General features: G+C 39.2%; 2 protein-coding genes across 3 annotated transcripts; one reads left to right on the top strand and one right to left on the bottom strand.

Annotated features, from left to right (window-relative positions):
* Positions 1-7,107: 7,107 nt before the first annotated feature.
* Positions 7,108-26,454, bottom strand: LOC109157296 (vinorine synthase-like). 2 transcript variants are annotated; one of them, XM_019305196.1, is made up of 5 exons: positions 24,818-26,454; positions 16,072-16,078; positions 14,498-14,502; positions 10,093-10,098; positions 7,108-7,117 (listed from the first exon to the last, which is right to left on the bottom strand). In XM_019305196.1, exon 1 carries the CDS (start codon positions 26,427-26,429, stop codon positions 25,071-25,073), a length of 1,359 nt encoding a protein of 452 aa, XP_019160741.1. In that variant the 5' UTR covers positions 26,430-26,454; the 3' UTR covers positions 7,108-7,117; positions 10,093-10,098; positions 14,498-14,502; positions 16,072-16,078; positions 24,818-25,070. The 2 variants fall into 2 exon arrangements, with proteins under 2 accessions (XP_019160741.1, XP_019160742.1); XM_019305197.1 differs by lacking the exons at positions 7,108-7,117; positions 10,093-10,098; positions 14,498-14,502; positions 16,072-16,078 and adding an exon at positions 17,997-18,007 and having other exon boundaries at positions 24,816-26,454.
* LOC109157334 lies at positions 17,829-18,761 on the top strand. Its single transcript, XM_019305233.1, has one exon. The coding sequence runs from the start codon at positions 17,829-17,831 to the stop codon at positions 18,759-18,761; it is 933 nt and encodes a 310-aa protein (XP_019160778.1).
* Positions 26,455-27,685: the final 1,231 nt, after the last annotated feature.

The raw sequence follows: 27,685 nt of genomic DNA, 5'->3' as shown, positions 1-27,685 counted from the left end.
TTTGGCAATATACTCCCCCTATGAGAAGAAACAGGGACAAAGGAAATTATTTTTTTCTGAAGCCTCCACTGGTCATCAATAAAATGTGCAGTAATGCACATATAATTAATCCTCTGGACAGAAGTCCATGTATCAGTGGTTAAACTGACCCTTTGGGTGCCCACCCTAAACAACTTCTTAAGACTCAATCTCTCATCTAGGAAAATTTGGTAGATATCCCTAGAAATAGTCCACCTAGAAGGAATCTGAAACCTAGGACAAGCTACAAGAATAAACTTCTTGAACCCCTGACCCTCAAAAAACCTAAAAGGGAGTTCATCTATGATGATCATCTCACACAATGCCCTCCTAATAGCCTCTTGATTAAAGACCCATGTCCCCAAAACCCCCACAGGAGCCTCTGTTGCAGAAGTTGAAACAGTATTGAATGTGAGAAGGGACTGCCTAGTATCCTTTGAAACAGGATTTTTAAGGCATGCCAGCATATGATTTTTCAAAGATGATGTGCCATGTTTCTTAGACTCACAGACAAACACTTTCAGGCAGTAAATGCACTTGCCTTTAACCACTACATTTTCAGAGTTTTTGATCTTTTCAAAGTGATCCCAGACTGGAGATCTAGACTCAACCACCTTCTTCTTTTTTGCAGGAACAACAGGAGTAACCTGGGGTTGCTGAGCAAGATTCTCAGTGCCTTGGGCTTGTCCTCCATGTCCCTCTTGAGTTGAGGGTTGAGGTCCAGAATCAGGAAGATTGATGTTCTTCATCTAAAATGATGGGAATCAATTAAAGGTCCAACAAATACAAGTACTTCAAGTACTCAGCAAAGGCAACAATCACATAAACATACAAAGAAATCAAGATTCAGACACTTTTTGTGTCATCATGTATCAAGATTTCACATTTTCATATTTACATATTTACATTCAATTAAGGGTAATACATCCATAAACATACTCAAAGAATGAAAGAAATCTAGATTCAGGAACTGTATCCAGTTCATCATTATCTGGATTTTAGTTAATGGCTTCCACCAATAAATGGAAATTTCAAGTTTGAAACTTGATAATTTCACATTCAAGCCTTTAACTTTTATGCAAATATTATCATTTAATGGCTTCCAACAATAAATGCAATCTGGAACTTCTCAAGTCTCAACAGATCACATTATCTCAATCCACACAATCAAACTATCAAAGTATCACAAATTATACACAAGTGACACTGTGACATGCAATCTGGAACTTCTCAATAGATCACAATATCACATTATCAATTTATCATAGTCCACAGAAATCACAATCACATAAACCCTAATCAAACTATCAAAAGTATCACAAATTAGAGACAAGTGACATGCAATCTGGAACTTCTCAATAGACCACATTATCACAGTCCACACAAATCACAATCTATAAGACTACGGTGAGTAAATCAGTTAGTAAATCACAACTACAAAACTAGGGTTTGTGCTTCCACCATAATAGATCACAAAATAGATCACAACATAGCATAATCACAATCTATAAGACTACGGGTGAGTAAATCACAACTACAAAACTAGGGTTTGTGCTTTCACCATAATAGATCACAAAATAGATCACAACATAGCATAATATAACACAAATATACGAACATCTGAACATGCAGAGAGAAAAGAATCAACAAACAATAAAAACAAAAACTAGGGTTTGTGCTTTACTTGGTTTCCCCTTAATATTCCCCGGAGAACAAGGGCCTCTAATCACCAGTCCACCACCAACTCGAGAAGGGCTTCCACCAGTCCACCACCAACTCAACAAGTCACCAACGGTCAACGACCACCGGACAATCAAACAATCGAAATATCCACAGAGTCTCAGATAGAGAAACTAGAGAGTAGAGACTCAGAGTCTCAGACAGTCAGACTCTCAGAGAGTAGAGACTAGAGAGAGGTGAGATTGTGAAAGACTCAGAGGATGAGATTTGAGAGGAGTAGAGAGAAGTCAGAGAATAAAGAACGAGAGAAGAGAGCTGAGAGTCTCAAAGAAGAGAGCTGCGCATCTGGCTCACAAGCGTTCAACATACATATATACTAACCTCATACGACGTCGTGTAGCATACACCTAAATCCTAACCCTAGCAAACTTCAGATAATCGGACGGGTCAGATGGGAAAAAACCAAACCCTATCCGAAGTCGTATAGGGCTGCGGATCGGATGAGAAGAGAGCTGCGCATCTGGCTCACAAGCATTCAAATCGGACGGGTCAGATGGGAAAAAACCAATAGGGCTATAGATCGGATGCCTTGGTTTCAGACAATTTTGCACATGCCTATTTAATATAGGTTCATACACTTTCTCAACCTACTGAAACACAAAAGAACCAATAACACCTCCATTAAGGCTTGAACTCACGACTTTTCAAATGAAAGTCCAACCTAAATACCATTAGACCACATAGTCTTGATTATTTTATATCATTTAATTAATTTAAAAACTTATTATCGGACTAACACATAATAAACAATAAATTAACTTACAGTATAAATCTCACAATTTGATATGCATCACAAACTAACACACATTATAAATTTATCAAATACAAAATTTACAATAATCACACTTAGATAGTACGGTTAATTAATTATGATTAAATTTAACAAAATACATAATACTTGTACTACTTTACAAAAAATCAGGTGGAAAGGGGTTGTGGCCCCAGCTGTCAGACCATATTATTTTGTACTTCGTAACATTTATTACAATTACAAATCATGCAATTGTATAAAATATTTAATAAAAACTAATTATTGTCTAAAATATAATTTCATAGGTTAGAGTAGTGCTTCAAGTTCTCAATGTGCATTTAATTTAAAATTTGTGTTGGAGAATACATTCAAGGATGTTGGAGTTTTTGGAGTTTTGCCTTGCTACTTGTCCCACATTGGTTTCTTAGGGACTACTTTCCCATAATTTAAATGCCACTCCTTTTGGAGTCTTTAAAATCTTTTCAAGGGAGGGAAAGGAGAAGTCCCCGCGCGCGCCGCTGCCGCCGCCCGCCCGCTCGGCTCGGTTCGCACGCGTGTCGCGGTGGGGTCGAAGTTTTACGCGGCAATTATATTTTGTCCTACTTTTTCGCTACTCCACAGAATTATTCTTAGTCTACGCACTAATAATAAAGTCAGAGAGAATTGTGCGCGTTAGTGGGCGATTACGAACGCGATTAGCGTTCCTCTCTTTGCGTTTTTCCGTCTATTTTTTCGGTTGATTGTGGCTGATACTGGGAAGTCAGGTATTCTCACTACTATAAATACCTGTCTTCCCAGACCTCTCGAATTACACTGGAAAAATAAGCTTAAACGCTCAATTGCTACGTATCTCTAAAAGTGCAAAGAATACGTGAGCTCTTCTGTGTTAGCCAGTCGAAAGCGTCCGGGAAAAAGACCGCACAGTCTCCGGCATTAAGCTTTTAAGGCAGTGTCCTGCACACGTCACAGAATATTCCTATAATTCTATACAGCCTATAAAAAACGTAGTATCCACACATCTCTACGACATTTTTCTAAATATCCAACAGTTAAAAGCTTAATCATGAAAATGTCGTCCCTCCTATCCAAGCCCGCTGCTGAACTTACAAAAATTGAACCACTGAATGGTATCAATTACCGCAGGTGGGCAGTGAAGATGATGGTGCACTTCAAGACACACGAAGTTGATTATGTACTCACCAACGATGCAATTCCTGCTGCGGCAACTCCAACTACACCTGCTACAGATGACCTCGAGACCACATCGACGGGAGAAGCAACTCCAGATCCGAAAGCTTCTGCGACTGCGTCGGCATCTGCTGTGTCGGCGTCTGCAAAATCTTCTGAAACAACTCAAGACAGTCGAAGCAAATTCGAGCGATATAACAAAATGGTAAGGGGCATTCTACTTCAATATATGTCTGACTCACTTCTAGACATCTATGCGCCTCACAAGTCCGTGAAGGCAATCTGGGACTTGCTACAAAAGAAGTACGGGTCAGATGATGCAGGAAGGAAGAAGTACGCTGTCGCCAGTTGGTTAAACTACAAAATGGTTGATGGTAAGCCTATTATTGCTCAAGTACATGAGTTCGAAAATCTAGTTGGGGATCTGATCACCGAGGGGATTCCGGTAAGTGATACTTTACAAACTTATTCTTTGGTTGAGAAGTTACCTGAATCCTGGTCAGGATTTCAAAATAAAATGAAACATGAACCTAAACTAAGCACATGGGAAGAAATGGTGAATCACATCAACATTGAAGAGGCATTTCGCCCAAGGCAAAAATCGAATTCATTTCCTGAAAATTTAAAGGCTAATGTAATCGAAACAAGTGATAGGTCAAAACCTGCACACAATGGTCAAAATAAAAGTTGGCAGAAAGGAATGAAGGCAAACAACACCAAATGATTCAAGGCGAACAAGAATAAAAAACCAGGAAAACCAGGTGGCTGCTTTGTCTGTGGCAAGCATAGCCATCGTGCAGCACAGTGCTACCATAAGAAGGGTGGATTTGAACAAAAGGAGAACCAGGGAGGCTCAAAAAGTCAAGCAAATGTGGTGGAAGACCAAGAAGTGGTGGCAGCAGTTGTAACACTAGAAGCCAATGTGATAGAAGACTCCGAAGAGTGGATCGTGGACACTGGAGCATCGCGCCACTTCTGCTCAAATAAGAATCTTTTCAAAAGTTTTCAAGCAATTGCACGAGGACAATGTGAACAAGTTTTTATGGGCAATGATAGCATGGCTGAGGTAAGAGGTAGTGGTACCATAGAAATAAATCTATGTTCAGGAAAAAAATTGTTCTTAAACAATGTAATGTATGTACCCTCCCTGCGAAGGAACTTAGTCTCGGGACCTTTATTGGTGAGGGCCGGGATTAAGTTAGTGTTTGAGTCTGATAAAATGATAATGACTCGTAGGGGGGATTATCTGGGGAAAGGTTACATGCGTGGGGGTCTTTTTGTGTTACCTTTTATTTCAAACAAAAACACTGCAATCAACATGAATAATGTGGCCAGTGGTTCTGGCAGTTCTGCGTATATTGCGATTTCGTTTGACATGTGGCATGCTAGACTAGGACATATTGGTGTTAAATGCATGAATAGACTAAAGAATATGAACTTGCTATCTAATGTGTCAAATGAAACCATAACGCAATGTGAGACTTGTGCTGAAGCAAAGTTCATTAAGAAACCTTTTTCTTTAGTCAAGCATAACACAACATGTGCCTTAGAATTAATTCATTCTGACTTAGCAGACTTTAGAAACACAGAATCTAAAGGTGGGAAAAATACTACATATCTTTTATTGATGATTTTACTCGCTTTTGTAAAATATATCTGCTAAGAACTAAGGATGAAGCCGAAGATAAATTTGTGATTTTCAAAAATGAAGTAGAAAATCAACTGAGTATGAGAATAAAAAGATTGCGTTCAGATAGGGGAGGTGAATATGAATCTGCATCTTTTAAATCATTATGTGAAAAACATGGAATAATCCATGAAGTTACAGCCCCTTATACGCCACAACAGAATGGCGTAGCCGAGAGAAAAAACCGAACTATCAAAGAAATGATAAGTGCATTTCTGGTAAGTTCAGGTGCTCCTAATGCACTTTGGGGAGAAGCTGCACTTACAGCTAATCATATTCTAAATAGAATACCCCACAAGGGGTACGACAATACTCTGTATGAGATGTGGAAAGGATACTCCCCGAATCTGAAATACTTCAGAGTGTGGGGGTGCCTAGCGAAAGTGGGGCTACCCTCATTCAAAAGACCCAGTGTTGGGTCTAAGACTGTAGATGCAGTCTTTGTTGGGTATGCAGAGAATAGTGCAGCCTATCGGTTCATGCAGTTAGAAAACCGGGCTATATGTGAAGCCAGGGAAGCTGAGTTCTTTGAAACTATCTTTCCTTTAAAGACCCCTAATGTGAATGAATCACTTTCGCTTCCTTACTCACAAGTGGAGAGTGAGCCTGAACAACTCAGGAGGAGCAAAAGACAACGAACCGAAACAACGTTTGGGTCGGATTTTATAACGTACATAACTGAGCTGAAAGACGTAAATGAACTTTATGAACAGTTCGTGTGTCAGCTGGTTCTAGAAGAAGAACCAAAGACCTACGATGCGGCCATGCGCTCAGTTGATGCGGTATTCTGGAAAGAAGCCGTTCAAAGTGAACTAGACTCAATAAAGTCTAACCACACTTGGGAAATAGTAGAACTTCCCAAATGAGCTAAACCGATTGGTTGCAAGTGGATCTTTAAAAGGAAACTAAGACCCGATGGGTCAATAGAAATGTTTAAGGCGAGACTAGTAGCCAAGGGCTACAGACAGAAGTTTGGGGAAGACTACTTCTGTACCTACTCACCTGTGACAAAAATAGCAACAATAAGAGTGCTATTTGCGCTAGCCGCAGCGCATAAGTGGACAGTCCATCAAATGGATGTCAAAACGGCCTTCCTAAATGGAGACCTAGAAGAAGAAATCTACATGGACCAACCTCCTGGGTGTGTATAACCAGGACAAGAAAGAAAGGTCTGTAGATTAGTGAAATCCCTCTACGGATTAAAACAAGCTCCAAAACAGTGGTATGAAAAATTTCACACCACACTACTGGATCTGGGTTACGTGGTAAACAGATCAGATGCTTGTCTATACTCAAAAGAAGTTGAGTCTAGCGTGGTACTCATCTGCATCTATGTAGATGACATGCTAATCTTCAGCCCCAATGTCGAAGCAATAGAGAAGACCAAGAGGTCACTTTCTGAAAAATTTGACATGAAAGACTTGGGGAAGGCTGATGTAATACTTGGAGTAAAAGTCATACAAAGTGAAAATAACTACAAGCTATCACAAAGTCACTATACAGAAAAACTGTTAAAGAAATTTGACAGTTATGAAGTGAACCCGGCTCCAACGCCGTATGACTCCAGTATCAAACTACAAAAACACACTGGAGCAGGAGTGGCACAAGAAAATTATGCGAAATTAATAGGAAGTCTGATGTTCTTAATGAACTATACCAGACCCGACATCGCTCTTGCAGTCAATAGACTCAGTCGGTACACTCACAATCCAAGTGAGGTTCACTGGCATGCCCTGAAACGAGTACTGCGCTATTTGAGAGGCACCATTGAGTGGGGCCTGCAGTACAGTGGGTTTCCGAATGTCCTGGAGGGATATTGTGATGCAAACTGGGTCAATGACAGTGATGACGTAAGCTCCACCAGTGGGTATGTGTTTACCATGGGAGGAGCTGCTGTGTCGTGGAGATCCACGAAGCAATCATGTCTAGCCAGGTCAACAATGGAAGCTGAGTTCATAGCCCTTGACCTGGCTGGGCAAGAGGCTGAATGGCTGAGAAACCTACTGGCAGACGTGCCATTGTGGGGGAATTCTACTCCATCAGTATCTGTTCGTTGTGACTCACAAACTGCCATATGTGTAGCGAAAAACAGTTCCTACAATGGAAAGAGAAGACACATAAGGGTCAGACACGAGTCTGTAAGACAGTTAATTGTGAATGGAGTACTCACACTAGAGTATGTGAAGTCCGAGAGGAATATTGCAGATCCCCTAACAAAAGGACTAAACCGAAAAGCTATCCTTGACACGTCAAGGGAAATGGGCTTAAAATAAGAGATAAGGAATTCAAAGTGGACACCACTGTAGTGGTCAAACGAAGCCATGAAAAGACTTATGTACCTACATGGAGGACATCCTGAAGTGTTGATGTGTGAACCAGAGTTCAAAACTACCCACTTCTCAAAGAGTTCAAGACTTAGTTCACTCTTGGGAAGTAAGTTACTCAGGTCACTACGTGTCAGTTCAAGTTTACACACTGATATTAAGTTCAGCCTTCGGGATTGTACTGAAACATCCTTCTTCCACACCTCTTGAATGTGTGGGGGATTGTTGGAGAATACATTCAAGGATGTTGGAGTTTTTGGAGTTTTGCCTTGCTACTTGTCCCACATTGGTTTCTTAGGGACTACTTTCCCATAATTTAAATGCCACTCCTTTTGGAATCTTTGAAATCTTTTCAAGGGAGGGAAAGGAGAAGTCCCCGCGCGCGCCGCCGCCGCCGCCCGCCCGGCTCGGTTCGCACGCGCGTCGCGGTGTAGTGGGGTCGAAGTTTTACGAGGCAATTATATTTTGTCCTACTTTTTCGCTACTCCACAGAATTATTCTTAGTCTACGCACTAATAATAAAGTCAGAGAGAATTGTGTGCGTTAGTGGGCGATTACGAACGCGATTAGCGTTCCTCTCTTTGCGTTTTTCCGTCTATTTTTTCGGTTGATTGTGGCTGATACTGGGAAGTCAGGTATTCTCACTACTATAAATACCTGTCTTCCCAGACCTCTCGAATTACACTGGAAAAATAAGCTTAAACGCTCAATTGCTACGTATCTCTAAAAGTGCAAAGAATACGTGAGCTCTTCTGTGTTAGCCAGTTGAAAGCGTCCGGGAAAAAGACCGCACAGTCTCCGGCATTAAGCTTTTAAGGCAGTGTCCTGCACACGTCACAGAATATTCCTATAATTCTATACAGCCTATAAAAAACGTAGTATCCACACATCTCTACGACATTTTTCTAAATATCCAACAATTTGTTTCTATTATATCTGCTCCGTAGTTATATGATGGACAAATGCTATCAGATCAGCCAGCATGCATATATAGATATCGTACAGAATATTAGGGGATGTTTGGTTCATGGAAAATGGGAAAACATTTTCCTTAAAGTAGAGGAAAATGTTGTTTTCTTGTGTTTGGTTCATGGAATTCTTCAAATTTGAGGAAAACAAAATCCTTGGTTGGACCAAGGATTTTGTTTTCCATAGAAGATGGGAAGAAAAGTTGAGATGGAATGCCTATTTTACCCTTACTTTCTTTTTTAATTATATTACTCTTATTAATTTGTAGGGACATATAGGTCTTTATACTCATTATTCCTTACAATTCCAAATCTAACCAAACAATAGAATTAGTATTCCTAGTAATTCTTTTTCCACCAACCAAACAATGAAATTCATCTTCCTAGTAATTGTTTTTCCATGGAATTCCAATTCCACTTCCCTTAAAATATTTTCCGCGAACCAAACGAGCCCTTAGTTTTATTAACAGTACTCATTAATTAAGTCAACATGTGTTAGGCCGTTCATTGCACAGGCCTAGTTAAGCCGTTTTAGTATTTTATGTGGAATTATTTCTCATAATTTTTGAAAGTCTTCACTCATGATCATTTCTTCGTCTACTTGACTCAAGACGATTTTGAAATCCACCATCTTGTATTCAAGGAATCGGCTAACGACAAATATCTTTGCCTTAGCGTAATCAATCTTATACTTTAGGTCCAAAGATTCTCATAACTCTTTAGCTATTTTTAATTTACAGTATACACTGTACAACGAGTCACACAAATTGTTCAAGATGTAGTTTAGACTTTAGACATAGGAAAACAAAATATTTCCAAACCCTCACTTCGCTAATGATTTGAGCGTTAGGCGTGTTCCGTTCCACTAGGAATCATCTTGGTTAAGAACCATGACATGCCGAGAATCACCAGTTTGAACAACATTTTATGTTGTCACCCTTTGGAATTCAACTCCTTGAATTTCCACGACCTTTCGACCAATTCACTTGGTACCATTACAGGCACCTTCATCGTAGGGATATACTCTTTGATGCCATCACCTGTCTTTGAACCAAAGTTCCCCGGGGTTTCGGAATGTGCGACAACGTTGCCGCTCCGACCATTCGCAACATTCACGCTTCCACTTACAACAATTGTAGGAGCCACACACACACACACACACACACACGAAAATATATATATTAATGAAAATGTGGATCTATTTTGCGAAAAAATAATCTCAACAAAACTAGTAAGAAACTAGCACAAAGAGACTTAATTTGGAAAAAATTAATTCCAACCAAAGAACTTCGTAGGTAACCAAGAATTTATTTATATAAAAATAAATAAACAAGAAAGGGTTTCATAAACCTGAGATTTTAACCCAACACAAGAAAAGAGAAGAAGGAGAATAAATCAGAGTCGTGTGATACTTACACTTTCCTTAAAACCGAGCCGTTACCTCCCGAGGGTGCTAGGAGCATTGTAGTCGGCAGTCTCCCAATATTAAACTAATTACGACTTTAGTGTTTGAACAGACAAACCTAAAGTCCGACGAACTAGAACCAAAGTCGAGCACTTAGATGTTTTATCAGAAGTGTGGGCAGAATTTTCAATAACAAAACGATTTTCGTGGAGAGAGGATGAGAAAATCAACAAAAATTTTGATTAGTTCAAAAGCCAACCACTTAAAAATTTGCCCAACACCTAAGTGTTTATATAAGGTATCGAAATAAATAGAACTAATGAATGTCACATAATCCAATTTAATAATCGGATTATAACGTTTGAAATGGTTATACTTATTATCGAAATAATACCAACAGTTATGAAATTAATATACAATTAATTCGTACTGTCCATTAATAACATGTTTTAAAACATCTAAGTGGCCAAAAAATCCGTATGAATGAAATGTTAACGTTTCGAAACTGACCGAATAGTCAGAGCACCATTCGATACTGCAAGTTATAATAATCACGATCATTCGGTGCTGCTAACTTTTCAAAAGTACTTCACATAAGTGCTGCAGTTAGCACTAAAGCTTTCAAAGCTTTAATTGAAGCTAATGGTGCCACCTTTCATATTAAAGCACAGAAGTGCTAGATTACCATTCGTGAGTGCTAACAAATTAGCATTATTCGAATCTTTGACTTCACTTATATGTTCATTTTGAGAGTCAATTTTTCATTCACCTATTACTTGTTTTGAGTGTACAATATATCAATTTCTTTGTCTCATTACAAAGAGTTTAAATTCACTTTGACCCGATCTAAATTGGAAGTAGACCCACTTATATTTGTACACAAAATAGTCACTTTAATTGTTATTTTATGCTAAAAATTCCAACATTTATTGTTAAAACTCTTATTTTAGTGTTTATCAAATATTATTATTTTTCTTTAGTAGCATGGTCTTTAGTTCTTTCCTTGTATAGCTTATGGAAAGATGTCAGTCTCTATGCGTTAGGGTTTTAGTAGTATTTATACTGGCTTTGGGTTCAGAAGGAATTTGCACAGCATAGAGTGAATACGTAAAGTACTAGTGTTGATCTGTTACTCAAGGTATATGCTTTATTAGTGAGACTACAATCCGTCCTTAAAGTTTTGATTAGAGTGGAGTCTGAGGCAACTGGTGGGTCCACTTTTTCAAGGCACAAGGGATTCTACGTCACGAGGGGCTTGTGATCATCAATTTCTAGCGGTACTTTAGAACAATATTAATAGATACCTGGAGTAGGTGATCTTATTGTGTAAAAGTCTATGTCTTTGTACTTCAACATGCTTAGTAAATTGATCTTAATATGAACTTGTGCCCCGCGGATTCAACTGCGTTAAGATCTTGGTGTCAACTTGCATTTATTTTATCTATTATTTATCTGTTGTGTGTTACATACTTATCATCAGACCTTAGTCCCTCAATCTTGTATGCATCAGTTAATCTGCCTCTTCATAGTTTGTGTGCATTGAGTATATAATTTCACATTCCCCTTCGTACCTCGATTTAAATCCATAAACCAGATGCCACCGGCCTTAACTTAGAGTGCAGAGCTTAGACAACAAGACAACTCAAAAACGATATGGGAGATTATGGATTTGAACCCTAGTGGGAGCGGTATTGACTCTTTGTCCTTTAGTAAGTTGAGAAAATACATATGAATAGATATTACATTGTAACATAATCAGTAGTACTAAAAAAAAGTTTAAAAGTATCATATTTGAACAAATAAGATTTAAAAGTATTCATACTAAAAAAAAAAAAAAACCTCCAAACTTTTGTTTATTCAACAAACAACTCTAATAGTTTATTTATCCATTAAAAGTTATAAGGTTCTTTTTAAGGCATTGTCGAAGAGAGCTATTGAAATCTTTTTTTTTTTTTTTTTTTTTGAATGCTACTAGCTCTATTACAATGTAGTATCTGTTCTTATACTTTCTCAACCTACTGAAACACAAAGAGCTAATAACGCCTCCACTGAGGCTCGAACTCACAGTCTTCCAAATGGAAGTCCAACCCGGGTACCATTGGACCACATAGTCCTGGTGAGCTATTGAAATCTAATTATATAGTATCATACTAATTGGCCTACATATTTAATAAATATATCTGATGAATACCGAGTATCGGAATTCGATTGGACCACCTAGCCCCGATCGGACCGTCTAAGCCACCCCATAACCCCCAAAATAAATATCCACTAAACCAAAGAAATGAGTCATTATTTCCCTATTTAATCCTAATAACTATCATATATATATATATATATATATATATATATATATATATATATATATATATATATATATTTTGGTGCAAAAAGAGGGATTACTCCCGGGTGTGAAACTAGTGATCAACTCCACGTTGGAAACAAGCTCCACTCTTATCCTCTCACAGCAAGATCTGCACTGGAGTTGGTGGAGATTCAATACTCCGATTGCCCAAGGTGTGGGCAAGGGCAGAGGCGGCTAATAACTATCCTATTAATTACCCATAATAAAGCCTCATATTAAAACCTCTTATTCGTCTTCCGTTTCCTCATAAAAACACCCCTCCCGTTTCAATTAATCTTCCACTTACTACATGTTAATGCCAATAGTAAATCCTTATTAATGATCATTATTTCTCCCCCAACGTCTATAATCTGTAGCTATAAAAAGGGAAGGATGAAGAGCAAAGGGGGGTCACATATTATTCTCCAAACATCACTCTTACCATGTCACTCTTCCCATATCACTCTTCTTCACACAAGAAGACTCCATTTTCACCACAAGGAAGGCTTCATTCTCTGAAGAAGAATATCCCATCGTTATGTACAAATATAGCTGCATTCTTACACAAACATGTACACAATCTCCTACAAAAATAGTGAATTTCCTATCTATTTTTTTTATATTCGATCTACTTTCTAGCAACACAAATCATTCATCTTTCTACTTTATTTTCCCGGTGAATCCACCAATCTTCCGGTTGTGTTGGACCTTCATGGGTTTCCTAAAAGTCCCTAAAACCAACAATATCGTTTAGGCAAAAATTTGTGTGAGATCTTTGTGACCCATTTGAGTTGGAAAAATTGAGTTGGGAAGACTTTGAATGAGCCTTTGTTCCACATTAGAAAGAGATATGAGTTTACACTAGTATATATATAATTTCCTGCCAAACACCTTGTGCTCAGATGACACCCGGGTTGGACTCCCATATGGAAGATTGTGAGTTTGAGCCTTAGTGGAGGCGTTATTGGCTCTTTCTTTTAGAAGGAGTTTAAATTTTTTAACATACAGCCTCTCTCACACACGTAAGGGGGCTGCAAATCAAAATTTAATATGATTAAATTACCAATTGTGGGAGTTACGAATTGAATTTAAATTACTTGCTTCATGCATGTAGCATGTTTTGGTTGCTGATTTGAGAATGCCATAACTCTATTTTTTCCTATCTCAAAAATATTATTTCTTTGTTAAAAAAATATGCCAAACACTTCGATTAAATTTACACAGTGCTCAACTCATTTAAGTTTAACTAGTATAAAACAGTTAATCCGTGACCATTGTAAAGGACTTTTCGTGACTATTGTACAAGGGTCGCAGATACTGGGGCTGTGAGTCTTGGACTTTCTACAACCATTGTGAAACAGTCACAGAATGTTGAGCATCCGCGCGCGACCGTTCTTAGTAAAGATAGTCACGGATTATAATTTTTTTTAATCTTTACTTTTTGCGATCGGTGCAAATTTTGTTTTTATTTTTATTTAAAAAAAAAAAGGTATCTGCAACCCTTTCTAGGTTGAAAGGGTCGCAATTATATTACTCTTATTAATTCGTAGGGGCATACATGTCTTTATACTCGTTATTCTTTATAATTCCAAATCTAACCAAACAACAGAATTAATATTCCCATTAATTCTTTTTCTACCAACCAAAAAATAAAATTCATCTTCCTAGTAATTTTTTTTGTATGAAATTTCAATTCCATTTTCTTTAAAATATTTTCCGCGAACTAAACGAGCCCGAAGCCTGTTGGGATGATTCTTTTAGAAAAGAAAGTTGAGGAAAAGCCTGAAGAAAAAGCCCTGAAAGTTGCAGCTCCTCAAAACAGCAACCAGGGATCTCTTCTAAGAGCATCCACACTTGTGCATATTAGGGGAAGATTTCAGTATTAATTCTTCTCAATGGGGATAATAACAAATGTGGGGTGGGGATAATTGTGGAGATATTTATTCTGCAAAATTGGGGAGAATGCAGAAAAAGAAGAAAGAGAAAGAAAAGAAAAGAGAAACGCGCACAGCAGCTCGCCCACACGGGCGCGTGCCAAGCACGCGCCCGAGGGCACATCAGGCGCGCCTGACAGTTTCTTTTTATTTTTTATTTTTTTTTTCGTTTGTTTTTTAATTTTAGTTTTTTTATTTTTTTTTCTCCCTTCCCCACATTCTCTCTCCTAATCACTCTTACATTATCCCCATATTCTTCCCAACTAATGTGGATGCTCTAAGGAAAAAGTACAAAAGAAACAGGTTTTGTTAGAGAAGAAAGTTGACGATGATAAGAAAACAGAACACATGTCCGTCGTAGAATAAAAGAGAGGAGGGAAGATTGAGCATTGAGATCTGTGTATATTTTAATTTTTTTCCGTAACCGTTCTAAGTGGAACGGTTGTAGAAACTACCAGCTTTTTTTTTTTCTTCAAATCGCGACTTTGTTTTACTTAGAAACGGTTGCGGATTCTTATTCAAATATTTATAATTTTGCCGCTGTGAGTATTTTTTTTTTTTTAAATACATCACCCTTCTTTTCAGAATAGTTGTGAAAAGTCAGTCTCCTTTGTTCATTTTTGTACTAGTGTTTGTTGAAAGCATTATATTTGATTATTTGAGTGCTCAAATATAATGTTGTAATTCATTTTATCTTCGTAGACAGACTCTACAACACTCCTAGCATCATCCGGAGATGGCGAATCATAGCGAATCAGTTTTATGAAAAGTGTGCGACACGACTTAAATTTTTGTTTTTTGGAATTATTTTCTCAGAAATTCGAATCCTATTGCTTTTACTATTTTATTTGATTTTATTGATTTATTCTTTCTACAAGAAACGATTTCAGGTTGTAATTGATGAGAACCAAATTTTCTAGGGTTTTTCTCTCGCTCTCTTTCGCGAGAATCTTTGTAACACCCCCGATTTTTACCACATTTTTAAAACTTAAATTCAAGGAAAACATCTAATCATCAAGACATAAAGCAAGCGGAAGCTACATAAAATCGGTAAGTGTTATGCCACACATATCTCAAATATAGGTGCACAGGCGGGAAAACTATCAAGTCAACAAAACATAAAGTATCTAGGCACACAGGCCGCTACACTAGGCTCACAGGCCGCTACACTAGGCTCACAGGCCAACAAAGGATAACGTCTAAACATGGTAGCTAATCTATCTAGCGATCCACATCTAGCGCTCTCAGACATCTACTCAAAACCTGTAGAACAAGGGAATAACATGGGGATAACACCCGGCTAGCGAACCTTGTTGGTAACCCATCAATACGCATTAAATAGCATATATAGATAAGTATAAATCAAAACCATTTCGAAACGGAATATAGTATATATCATTTCAAAACCATAGAGAGAAGTCAACTTCAAAGACTCATCAAACACTCTCAAAGAAATGGGAATTACCATCCTCACAACAACGACAAGACATCAAACATGAAAGACAAACAACTCAGGATGCATTCTACTGATCACAAAGTAGAATACATCAAGACATGCTCATAAGCAAAGAATCACATTCACACGGTGACAACTACATGCCACAAGTTGCATAGTTCCAACCTTATGCCCTGTTCCAACCTTATGGCTACCCCCGGCCTTATTTCAGTTCCAACCATTACCTCCGAGTAACCCCTGTATTTCTGAGTCCAACCTTATGCCTCCAGGGACCGTCGTCCCCCCACCTACATTCACCCACATTTCCACCTACATATTAGTATGCGAGGGTACGATTCATTTCACACAACCACCTACATGTGAGCAAAGCTCAAGTAACAACCACCCACATTTAAATCCTAGTCACACAAGTCATCATCATTACCAAGAAGACTAAGGCTCAATCAAGTATCAACAAAAGGAACAACGAATTGCACACGTTCACATCATAAGAACAAATCAAGAGATCACAATGAAGACATGAGCCCATACTCAATCAACAAAGGATTACAATTCAACACCAAATGATTGTCAACACAAGTTGCTAATCCCAATGAAAAGGAATAAACCACACATACTAGCATTTCAACATCAAACTAGCATGCTTATCAAACGGGTAAACCAAAAGTAGTTCTAAAGAACATTCAAGACTCACAATTAGCCCAATGAATCGCAAAGTTGGACCCTTAGCACAATTTAAGACACCAAATCCTACATGGATTCCTAACATACTGTTCTAGACATACGAAACATCAAGAAGACTCACAAATATCCCAATAAAACAACATCGGGAGGTCAAAACATCAATACCGAGTCAAAAGAATCACGGGGAACAAATTCCCGCCAATAACCACACACGTTCCCCGCGGGTGGGGCCACGGGTGGACAACCACCCGCGGTTCCGCCCTCGGGTAAATGCCCATGAGACCACTTGTTCCCCGCGGGTGGGGCGGCGGGTAGGCCTCTGCCCGCCGTTCTGCCCGCAGGTACACCCTATACTCCAAATCATCCCTTCGAGGATATTCAACAAGTCCAAATTCAAGTCCAAAACACCCAAAATCTCTCACACAATAACAATATGACTTGAACCCAAGAAATAGCCAAGCAATGGCATTCAAGAACTCTAAGAACAAGCTCTAAACATGCATCACCACAAGACAATGCATAAAATCTCACAAATCAACACAAGAATCACAAGTAGAAGCCAAGAAATCATCATATAAGTAAGAAAATAGGTTTTGTAAAGCATAGGTTACTTCCTTCGCTTAACCATCCAAAAACAACGTCAACATAGGATCAACTCATAAAGCCATGCTACCAGGAACCTGTGGATTAAACCGGATCTTCACTAATTAACAAAAGTACTAATTATAACTAATTAGTGCTTATAAAGGGGATTTGAACCCTAATCCCTCCTTAAATTACCCACAAGTATAACTATCTAAGCTAGGCATCCTATCATTACACTAACCATAACATTATTGTACTAATGAATAACTAGTAACCAAGCTTAAGGGATAGAACTATTAATGAAAACTAATAAGCAAAAATTAACTAATTAAGCTAAGGTGAGAGTTAAACATACACATATACACTAAAGCTAGGGTTGTTAATACTAGGTTGGGCTTAGGCTAGACTTGGGTTGGGTTGGGTTAAAGTTCAAGACCACACTTTGGGTTGGGTAACTCTTTTTGGACCAAGGGTCATACAAAGTATATAAATATATTTTGGGCTTACAATAATAGGTAAACTTTAGGTAATTAAAATCTCTTTTGGGCGGAGGCATTTGGATACAAAAATAATAGTTCATATAATAAATAGACCAAAGCCCAGTTTTAAACATTAAATAGCTATATAAATATTTTTAATAAAAATATTTAATATCGGGACTATAATTTATTTTAGGAAAATACGAGGTGTCACAATCTTCTTCCCTACGCTACTAGGGTTTTGCATCTTTCACGCTTGGTTTTCATGGCTTCTGACACCGATAACGCAATCACGCACATGTGTGCGAACCTAACACTCGCAGATGTCGACGACGAAGATCGCTCTATGCAATTGCCGAACGTCCATGTCAACACAGAGAACGATGAAACAAGTTATTATGCAGTTTGCAGGATTGTCACTAATAAGCCGGTCAAATTTCTTTTCTTCCAATATAATATAGCGTCTGTTTGGCAGCCAGTAATGGGGGTAACGATGAAACAGCTACAGCCACAACTGTTCCTCCTTCGTTTCTATCATGAAACTGATTTGAACAGGATAGTAGGGGATGGCCCATGGACGTATGAGCAACACTTGATAGTCTTGCAGAAGATAGAAGCGGGTGATGATCCAAAAACAGTCCCACTCAACCATGCCGAGCTCTGGATACAGATACATTCCTTGCCGGCCGGTCTCAGGTCTAATGCGGTCGTCTCAGCTATTGGTTCTTTTCTGGGCAAGCTTGTTCACACTGATGGCAAGAATTTTGGAGGGTCATTGCGAACATACTATCGTGTTCGGGTATTGCTTGATGTCACCAAACCCCTCAAGAAACAGATGAAATTGAAGAAGGATAATGACACATGGGTTGTTATTGATTTTAGGTATGAAAGGTTGTCAACGTACTGTTTTATTTGTGAAGTAATAGGCCATGGCGACAGGGTTTGTCCAAATATTGCGCTTGGGTTTTATCTAAAGTCAGAGAAGCCATATGGATCATGGGTGCGGGCAGGCTCACGCAGAAACGCTCCTTCAGTTGGCCAAAAGTGGGTTGCACCAGAACTAGATGTTGAGCATAAAGAATGGAAGGCGTCGGGCATGTCACTAACTGATGCTACGTTGGGTAGTGAAGAGCAACCTGTGTATGTGGCAGCTGATTTGAAACGGAAAAGGGTGGATTCGGGCACTAAGAACCTGTAGGGTGACATGGAATGTGATGATGGTATCTCAAAACACGGCCATACGGCGGGATTTGCGTCGCAAGCCCGCCAAGAAATATGAGTCAGTTATCTTGGAATTGTCGGGGGCTTGGCAACCCTATGGAGATTCGAGTATTAGCGGACTTAGTTCGCACAAAGCGGCCAAGAGTAGTGTTTTTGATAGAAACTTTTGTTGACAAGCATAGAATGAAACTTGTAAGAGTACAACTTGGTTTTGAAAATGTATTTACAGTAGATGCAGTGGGGCATAGCGGAGGTCTAGCAATGCTTTGGTCCAACACTGTTAATCTTCAAATAAATTCTTATTGCATTAACTTTATTGACACATCGATAAGCCAAGATGTGAGAAGTCCGGTGTGGCGTTTTACGGGGTTTTATGGATATCCCAATTCCCGAGAGATCACGAAGACGAGAGGCGCGACAGATGTTACGCAACCTAGCAGGGCAGGGCTCGGTGCCATGGGTGGTAATGGGGGATTACAACGATCTAATGGACCAAACTGAAAAACGGGGACGTGCCCTGCACCCGCCGTGGATGATTAATGGCTTTTGTGACGCAGTGGCTGATTGTGGTTTGTAGAACTTCCCCTTTGATGGAAACCAGTTTACATGGGTATGTTCGCGAGGCACCCTAAATATGGTAGAAGAGAAGCTTGACCGGATTCTGGTGATAGATAATTGGCTAACTATGTTCAAGGGAGCTATGACTGTCTCGCTTGTTTGTCCATATACCGATCATATGGCGCTGCTTCTGACTCCAGTGGTGACGGCGAATGTAAATCACCGGAAACGCTTCCTTTTCGACAACATGTGGTTGAGGGAGGATAGATGCCGCGAGATTGTGTCGCAAAGCTTGGACCGAACGGTAGGCTTGGACGTTCTGGAGCGTATTGACCATTGTGGTTATGAGGTTTAGCCGTGGGGAAAGACTTTCAATAGGGACTTCCAGCGTCGCATTGAGAGTTGCAGGAGGAGGTTGGATTTTATACTTGGTCGGCGAGATGAGGATAGTGTGGCTGAGTATGGTCATACGGAGAGGGAGATGCTTCATTTGCTAAAACAACAACACTCTTTTTGAAAACAACGAGCGAAGGAACACCGGTATAAAGGCGGGGACTGCAATAGCCAATTTTTCCATAACTCGGTGAAATCGTGGAAGAGGAGGAATATAATTTTGAAATTGAGAGATGAGGCTGGAAACTTGGTGGACACAGAAGAGGATATTGGCCAAGTCATGAAGGATTACTTCCAGAATTTGTTTGCATCTGAGCAGGGGGATATGGCTGAGGTTGTAGCAAGTATCACTGCCAGGGTAAAATCTCAGGAAAACACAAGGTTGCTTCGACCAGTGAGTATGGAGGAATGCCGTAAAGCCGTGTTCCAAATGCATCCGGACAAGTCGCCGGGGCCGGATGGCTTAGGCCCGGGGTTTTTCCAATTTTATTTGGATATTGTGGGCGAGGCGGTAACGATTTTCTGTAGAAACTTCATTCAAACTATGAAACCTACATAGTTTTGATCCCAAAAGAGCCAGTGCCGGTTACGATGAAAGACTTGAGACCAATTGCACTATGTAATGTGGTCTACAAAATTTCTGCAAAAGTCTGTGCAAACAGGCTAAAACCACTTCTTGAGGGGATTATATCGCATGCTCAAAGTGCGTTTATTCCCAGGAGGCTAATCACGGATAATATAATGTTAGCCTATGAGGCTCACCATTATCTACGCCGGAAAACTCAAGGTAAAGAGGGGGTGGTTGCATTGAAGGTAGATATGAGCAAGTCCTACGATCGGGTAGAATGGACTTTCCCTGAGGCTGTAATGATTAAAATGGGTTTTGACAGAAGGTGGATTAATATTCTAATGGAGACGGTTCGATCAGTGAATTATCATATTCTATATGAATAGCAACAGTTGGGCCCTATTCAACTGGGACACGGGTTACACCAGGGAGATCCGCTATCACCTTACCTATTTCTGTTAGTTGTGGAGGGGCTGAGTGTTATGATTGATAAGTATATGAATATGGGGCATTTGCATGGCATCCATGTAGCTTGGGGAGCACCACCAATATCTCACTTATTGTTCGCGGATGATTGTTTTCTATTTCTCCGGGCGAACTCTAAGGAAACGCAGTGTATGAAATATGTGTTGGATACTTAGTCTACAGCTTCAGTCCAATGCATAAATTATGAAAAGTCCATGGTATGCTTTAGTGCAAATGTTACTTTAACAGCCCGTAATGTAGTAACTCAAACTTTTTTGAGTAACGGAAGGGGACACGACTGGCAAATATTTAGGTCTCCCGTCGCTAGTGGGGAGAAGAAAGACGCAGATTTTGGGTTTTTTGAAAGACAGAATCCTAACAAAGGTGCAAAGTTGGAATGCCAAGTTCCTCTCTCGAGCTGGGCGAGAGGTACTGTTGAAAAACGTCATCCAAAAATGCCTAGCTATGCGATGATGGTTTTTCTGCTGCCCGAAGGTTTGTACAGGAATATTGAGGTTTTAATGAATGAATACTGGTGGACTGACACAGTGGGTAATGGAAAGGGCCTGAGATGGAGGTCCTGGAATGGTCTGTCACGCCCAAAGGGTGCAAGAGGATTGGGTTTCCGGTCCTTGAGGGAAATGAATCTGGCATTATTGAGCAAGCAAGCATGGAGGTTAGTCAAGAATCCTTTGTCTTTGGTTGCTCAAATTTACAAAGCCCGTTATTATCCAAATAGTTCCTACTTTGATGCACCAGCAGGAAGTAACCCATCCTTTATTTGGAGGCCAAGGTTTACTAGAGGTTCAGAATGTCTTGCGAGAAGGATGTAGGCGGAGTATTGGCAATGGAATGGAGATGGTGATTGGAAGGCATGCTTGGCTGCCCTCGGTTGATGAACCTTACATCACAACACCAGTGTGTGAAGCAGTTTTTGAATCGTGTGAAGCCACGTTGTTTAATGAACAAGGAACGGGTTGGAATGTGGATCGTGTTCGGCATATTTTTTATGCCCGGGATGCCAATTTAATTTTGAATATTCCAATTTCTGTCCGAAAGCCACAGGACTCGTGGTACTAGGTTTGGGAGCCAAAAGGGGACTACACTGTTAAGTCATGCTACCGGCATTTGAAAGGTGAGGTTCAAGATGCCAGACCTTGGACTTGAATTTGGAATCTTGATGCACCCCCGAAAGTCAAGCATTTCTGTTGGCAACTAGCTTCTTCCTTTCTGTCAACTAGAGATGCCCTCCAAACAAAAATATTCATTGCAATTTAATTTGTCATATTTGCAAGACGGACTCTGAAAATGCTTACCACCTTTTTTGTCCGATGTACAGAAGTGGCTAATGTTTGGAGGCAGATTGGATTGCCAGCGTCGGGTGTGGATTATGGTAATGTCATCGATTGGTTTTTTGCATTCATTACTAATTTGAATGGGGAAACTTTAAACAAGCTTAAGTATGTTATGGCATGCTGGGGGTAATGACAAAGTCGAAATGATAGTGTTTGGAAAGGAATAACTTTTGATGCAAATATAATGTTACGTCGTGCTGTTTCTTTCTGGCAAAACTGGACTTCTGTTAATGTTAAGGACCATGCAGGAAGCATGACTGGTCTGTGTGAACAGTGGAAGCCGCCAATGTTGGGTCGATTGAAGCTGAATACGGATGCATCCCTGAACACTACAGCAAACTCAATGGGATTAGGCTGGGTTCTTAGGGATCATGATGGTGTGTTCTTAGAAGCAAAGAATATATGGGATCATGATGGTGTGATCATGTGAATGCTTTATATGAGTTTTAATTTTCTCAAGGGAATGTAAAATTGTGCAAGTAGCAACTCTGAAGTCTCATTGTTGAGAGATATTTCTGAATAAATATGAGCTCGAACATATTCCTTGTGTATGAGATTAATTTCTTATAAGAATATGATGTGAAATTTGTGATTATGTTGTTCAAATTGATGTAGCATGTGGACAACATTATTTCTATGGCTTACTAACAATGAGCATTTGTATATATATTATTTAAACTCTTGGTTGAGTCATATTGAAATACCTATAATTCCTAGTTAAAGGGTAATTGTGATCAATTGAGATAACCAAGTTTGTTGAAATACATTCAACTGTTGAGCATGTATCAGGCAGAGTGCAAAGTTTCTATAATGGTCCACAAAGTAAGTCGGCAAAACTCAGTCTACAAAGGAGCTAATGATGGGCACCAAATATCAGTCTGGTAAGAGATAAAATACATTTGACAAAAATATTTGTAAGTGTTGCGTGCCTTGTGGGGGTAATAAACTCCTATATTTTCATCAAAAGTTTTTCTGTGGCATTGAGAGTAATGATGAAAGAGGATGTTTCATGTTAAACATGAAAATCTCAAGGGATTATTTACGAGTAAACGAAGTACTCGTCAAAGTGCATGTAAGTTTGATCAAGAGAATCAACTTACTTGATGGCTAATTATGAGGATTAGTCGCTGACTCATTGGAAGGACTTAAAGTCCAAGTGGTATAATGAATTCGTGGTAGATCCCACTTCTGTGGTCAAACGAAGCCATGAAAAGAGTTACAAAATAGTACACTAGTTGGTCATTCTGATAGTGTACTGTGTACTTGTGAGGTTTAGCTATATCTCTTAATGAATTCATAACTCTTTGAGAAATGGTGGTTTTGTTGAGACAAACCTAATGAATTCACCGCATAATGACATGAGTACAAAGTGCTCTTGTGCCTTCTACTCAATTGGGATGGTCTATGTTGAGATAGACCTAAAGAGATCCCTAACTTGAGTGGAAAAGGGCTAACCGCCTCTTATGAAAGACAATGGGGTTATCCCAAGAAGCCGAGTGGCTAAGAAACATGGTGATAACCGTGCAATTGTGGGGGTGTCCAACACCTTCACCACATTGTAATTCACAAACTGTCATTTGCGTTGCCAATAATAGTGCCTATGATAGAAAAAAAAGACTTACAACTGATTTATGTATTTAACTACTCTATAAGCCTTTAATGGTAGTCTATACTAAGATAGACTTGGTAGAGTTAAAAGTCTATATTGAGATAGACTTGATAAGACATAAAACCTGTAATGCGGTAAGACTTGTCAAAGTTAAAAGTCTATATTGTGATAGACTTTGACAGGGTAGAAGTCTATATTTGAGACAGACATAACATTCTTTAATACTAAGGGTGTTCATAAGAAGTCAAAGAGTTTGACTTTTGTAGAACCTGCTTTTTGAGTTGGTGTGTGCATTCGAGTTAAAAATTTATCTAACCAGTGAGTTCAAGATTCATATCACTCTCGGGAAGAAAATTACTCAGTGTCACTACGTGTCAGTTCAAGTTCTTAAACACTGACATTAAGATCAACTCATTTGTATTGCTCAGACGTTGTTTCGCCTTCTACTTTGAATGTTTGGGGGATTGTTGGAAATTGTCCATTCAAAGGACGTCATTTACGGACAAAGTTGTGTGGCAGCATGAATTGCGCTAGTGTGTGGATGGGGCTGGTTGAAGGTCTCTTACCCCTGTACTATAAAAGAGGCAATCCCTCTTTTGTTTAAAAAACACACCAAAAAGGAATATCTTTTTCGTCATTCCTTTTCCATTACTAATATATATTACATAATATATATTATATTATATGAATATATAATATATAATTTCGTGCCTGCCTATTCAAGTCTGAGCAATAGTGAGGTTCGCCTACGTGATTGCTAGTGCAAGCTATCCGTAATAGGTCTGTGTAGCCTATCGAAAGCGTGTCAGGGTTCTAACTGCACCGTTACCGGGCAAATAACGCTTTTAAGGTAGTGTTATTGTAACACGGCACAGATTTCCTTTCAACTATACACCAATAGTGTCCGTGCTTCTTAAAAGGCTTCCAGATCGCGCGTTGACGTTGCAATTTTCCCCAACATTAAGTTCTTCTTTTCAAAAATAGAATTAAATACTTATTCAGAAAAAATGAGTTTTAATATACTGTACTGTAAGTTATACTTGAGGCTCTACTTTAATTTAAAAAACATAACAAAGTTTTGACACAAAAAATCTTATTTTTATTAATTAAAATATAAACGTCGTAAAATGAATACATATTGTAAAAATATCAAATCAAGGTCATTATTATTTGATAATAAGAAGAATTGATGCTCTAAATGACATTATATTGGTTATGAATTTAGGAAACTTATTAAAAGTGGCAATCTAATGATATTGTGTGTAGGAATTCACTTCAATTCCCTTCCCCTTGGTAACCTCGGTCTAAATCCATAAACTAGATGCCGTCGATCTTAACTTAGAGTGCAGAACTTAGAGGATAAGACGATCCAGAAACAATATGGGCAAACGACACATATGCATGAAATTCCATGTCCTTGTCTAAATTGCTCATAACTTCATGTTTTAACCCAATCCACACTTCCACTCCCCCATCTTTAGTATCCACGAAAAGAGCAATGTCATAGAGTGTATGACCCATGCCAATCCATATTGGCTTGCCCCACCCAAAATCAACTTCCCCAAAGGGAATGTTACATAAACTACTTATATTTAAAGTTTCAACCTCATCTTTATTGTAGTAATTCGTTGTCTTTGATCGTAGTCGGGCTACTATTGATCTTAAAAACCCACCTTTAGTGTGCATTTCCCTCACGTAGTCGTTTGTAACCTTGTCGATAGCTTCCACGACTCTTCCTACAAGCGACCGGGCAGTAACCGGTCCGCCGGCGACTTCCCACACGGACTCAGTCCCTTGGATGATGTTGCCTAGGCAGTGCGAAGGTAAGGGCGGGTCCAACTTCTTTCGCAAGTTCACATAATGTGAGAGCAAGTGCGTCTTGAGGATTGGGTTCGCCACTAGAGTTGCTCTTATCACTGCCGCCCATACGAACGCCGACAGCGCCTCCACTCGAGATGGTCGCCGGCGGTGCTCCGATTGGCTGTACTGCTTCCTGATCCGCTCCATATCCTGCTTGCTAAAAACAAATCTTTTCGAGGTGTATTTTTCGGAATTCTTCTTCATTGTCCCCACGAACAAGGTGCGCACTACCTGGAAAGTGTTGAGATTCCCCGGCGAGAAAATCGAGCTGGCGTCCACGACGAGACCGCCGCCGGAATCCCCCCGGCCCCGGTTGATTGTGGCCCAGGTGTTGAAAAATCCGGCCATCCCAATCGCGTCCACCACCCCGTGCCAAGTGCAGAACGCCACCGCAGTTCCGCCGCACCGGAACCTGTTCACCTGAACAGCTAACATTGGCATGCCCGGATCAATAGCGTCTGGGTACGGGTCACGCGGAAGCAGCCGCCGTAGATCTTCCAGCTTCGGGAGGCGCCGGAAAAACTCACCCAAATCGTAATTCCCAACATTAGCTCGGACAAAATCCGCGCCCTCATCGTTGGATTCGATCGTTGATCCATCTTTAAGTCTTCCGGCGAGCGGGTACAACACGGACAATGTCTTAGAGAGCGATTCCCTGAGCTCATCATAATCGTGGCGACGAGAGCCGGCGGCGGAGTCGTAGAACAAAATTAGCGGGGTATAATAAGGTCCGGCAAGTACGTCAAGGAGAGAAAGCTTGTGGTATCTCAAGGTTTGGGGAGTTGGTGATGATGGCCTCACTTTCTCTTTTTGATAAACTTCAACTTTCAGGGTCATAATTATTATTTATTAAGGGCATGGGTTTCAAGCTTCAACAAATTTCATGGCCACTTATGGTTACGGATGCTCTATTTAAATCCCGCAAGCTGGATAACTTCTGATGCAATCCTTTCCTTAAAAGGATTAAATAAATAATATTGTCGTACTGGATCGAGTTACAAAAGAAAACAAATAAAGAAAGAATATTAAAACGTACGCATGTTGCCCGATATGATGGAGTTAGTTTTTAATAATTATATTATTTATAAATTTTATATAGTACAAAATATATATGATATTCTAATAATTTCTTATTATAAAAAAATTATGTACGGAAAGTTGTATTGAATTTTACTTTATACTAAATTAGTCTTGGAGTTAAATAAAAAGAAGCATTAACTAACTTGGTTGGTATGAGTGGTCGTGCACTATTATCCATTAAGAGAGGTCGGATTTAGAACCAAAAAATTAATATGGTAAGTACTTTACCCCTTAATTGGGCCGGTTCGGTGCGAACGGCGATTAGTTTGAGTATCGTACGGTTTTAAAGGTGTCTCCTACAGTTAGGGCCTACTCAGGACATCTCCAATAGTTATGCTGTGCAACCGAATGTACCATGTGCATGGTGCATACGATGCAAAACGACGTCGTTTTGACTAAAAACGCGCGTCCCACTTTAAAAAAAAAAAAAAAAAAAGATCCAGGTTCAATTCTCGGCAATAGCATTATTGTGGATATATAGTTATGAATTTCTGGATATATAGTTATAAATTTGTGGATATATAGTTATGAATTTATGGATATTTAGTTCATTCATTGTGGATATTTAGTTCATTCATTGTAGACATTTACTTCATTTATTCACTGTGGATATATAGTTATGAATTTCTGGATATATAGTTATGAATTTATGGATATTTAGTTCATTCATTGTGAATATTTAGTTCATTCATTGTGGATTTTTACTTCATTCATTCATTCATTGTGGATTTTTACTTCATTCATTTACTGTGGATATATAATTATGAATTTGTGGATATGTAGTTATGAATTTCTGGATATATAAAAATGCTATTGCCGGGAATCGAACCTGATTTCTTCTTTAAGTGGGACGCGCGTTTTTTTAACCAAAACGGTGCCGTTTTGCAATCGTATGCACCTTGCAAGGTGCATTCGGTTGCACAGCATAATTTGCGGGACATCTCGTGGTATGAACAAAAAAAAAAAAAAAAAAAAAAAGAAGCACTCACTTGTAAGATTCAAAAAATATCATG

The sequence above is a fragment of the Ipomoea nil genome, unplaced genomic scaffold, assembly GCF_001879475.1.
Source record: "Ipomoea nil cultivar Tokyo-kokei standard unplaced genomic scaffold, Asagao_1.1 scaffold2779, whole genome shotgun sequence".
Taxonomy (NCBI): domain Eukaryota; kingdom Viridiplantae; phylum Streptophyta; class Magnoliopsida; order Solanales; family Convolvulaceae; genus Ipomoea; species Ipomoea nil.
The sequence above is the reverse complement of the archived record's forward strand: the minus strand, read 5'-3'. Positions and strand labels throughout refer to the sequence as shown.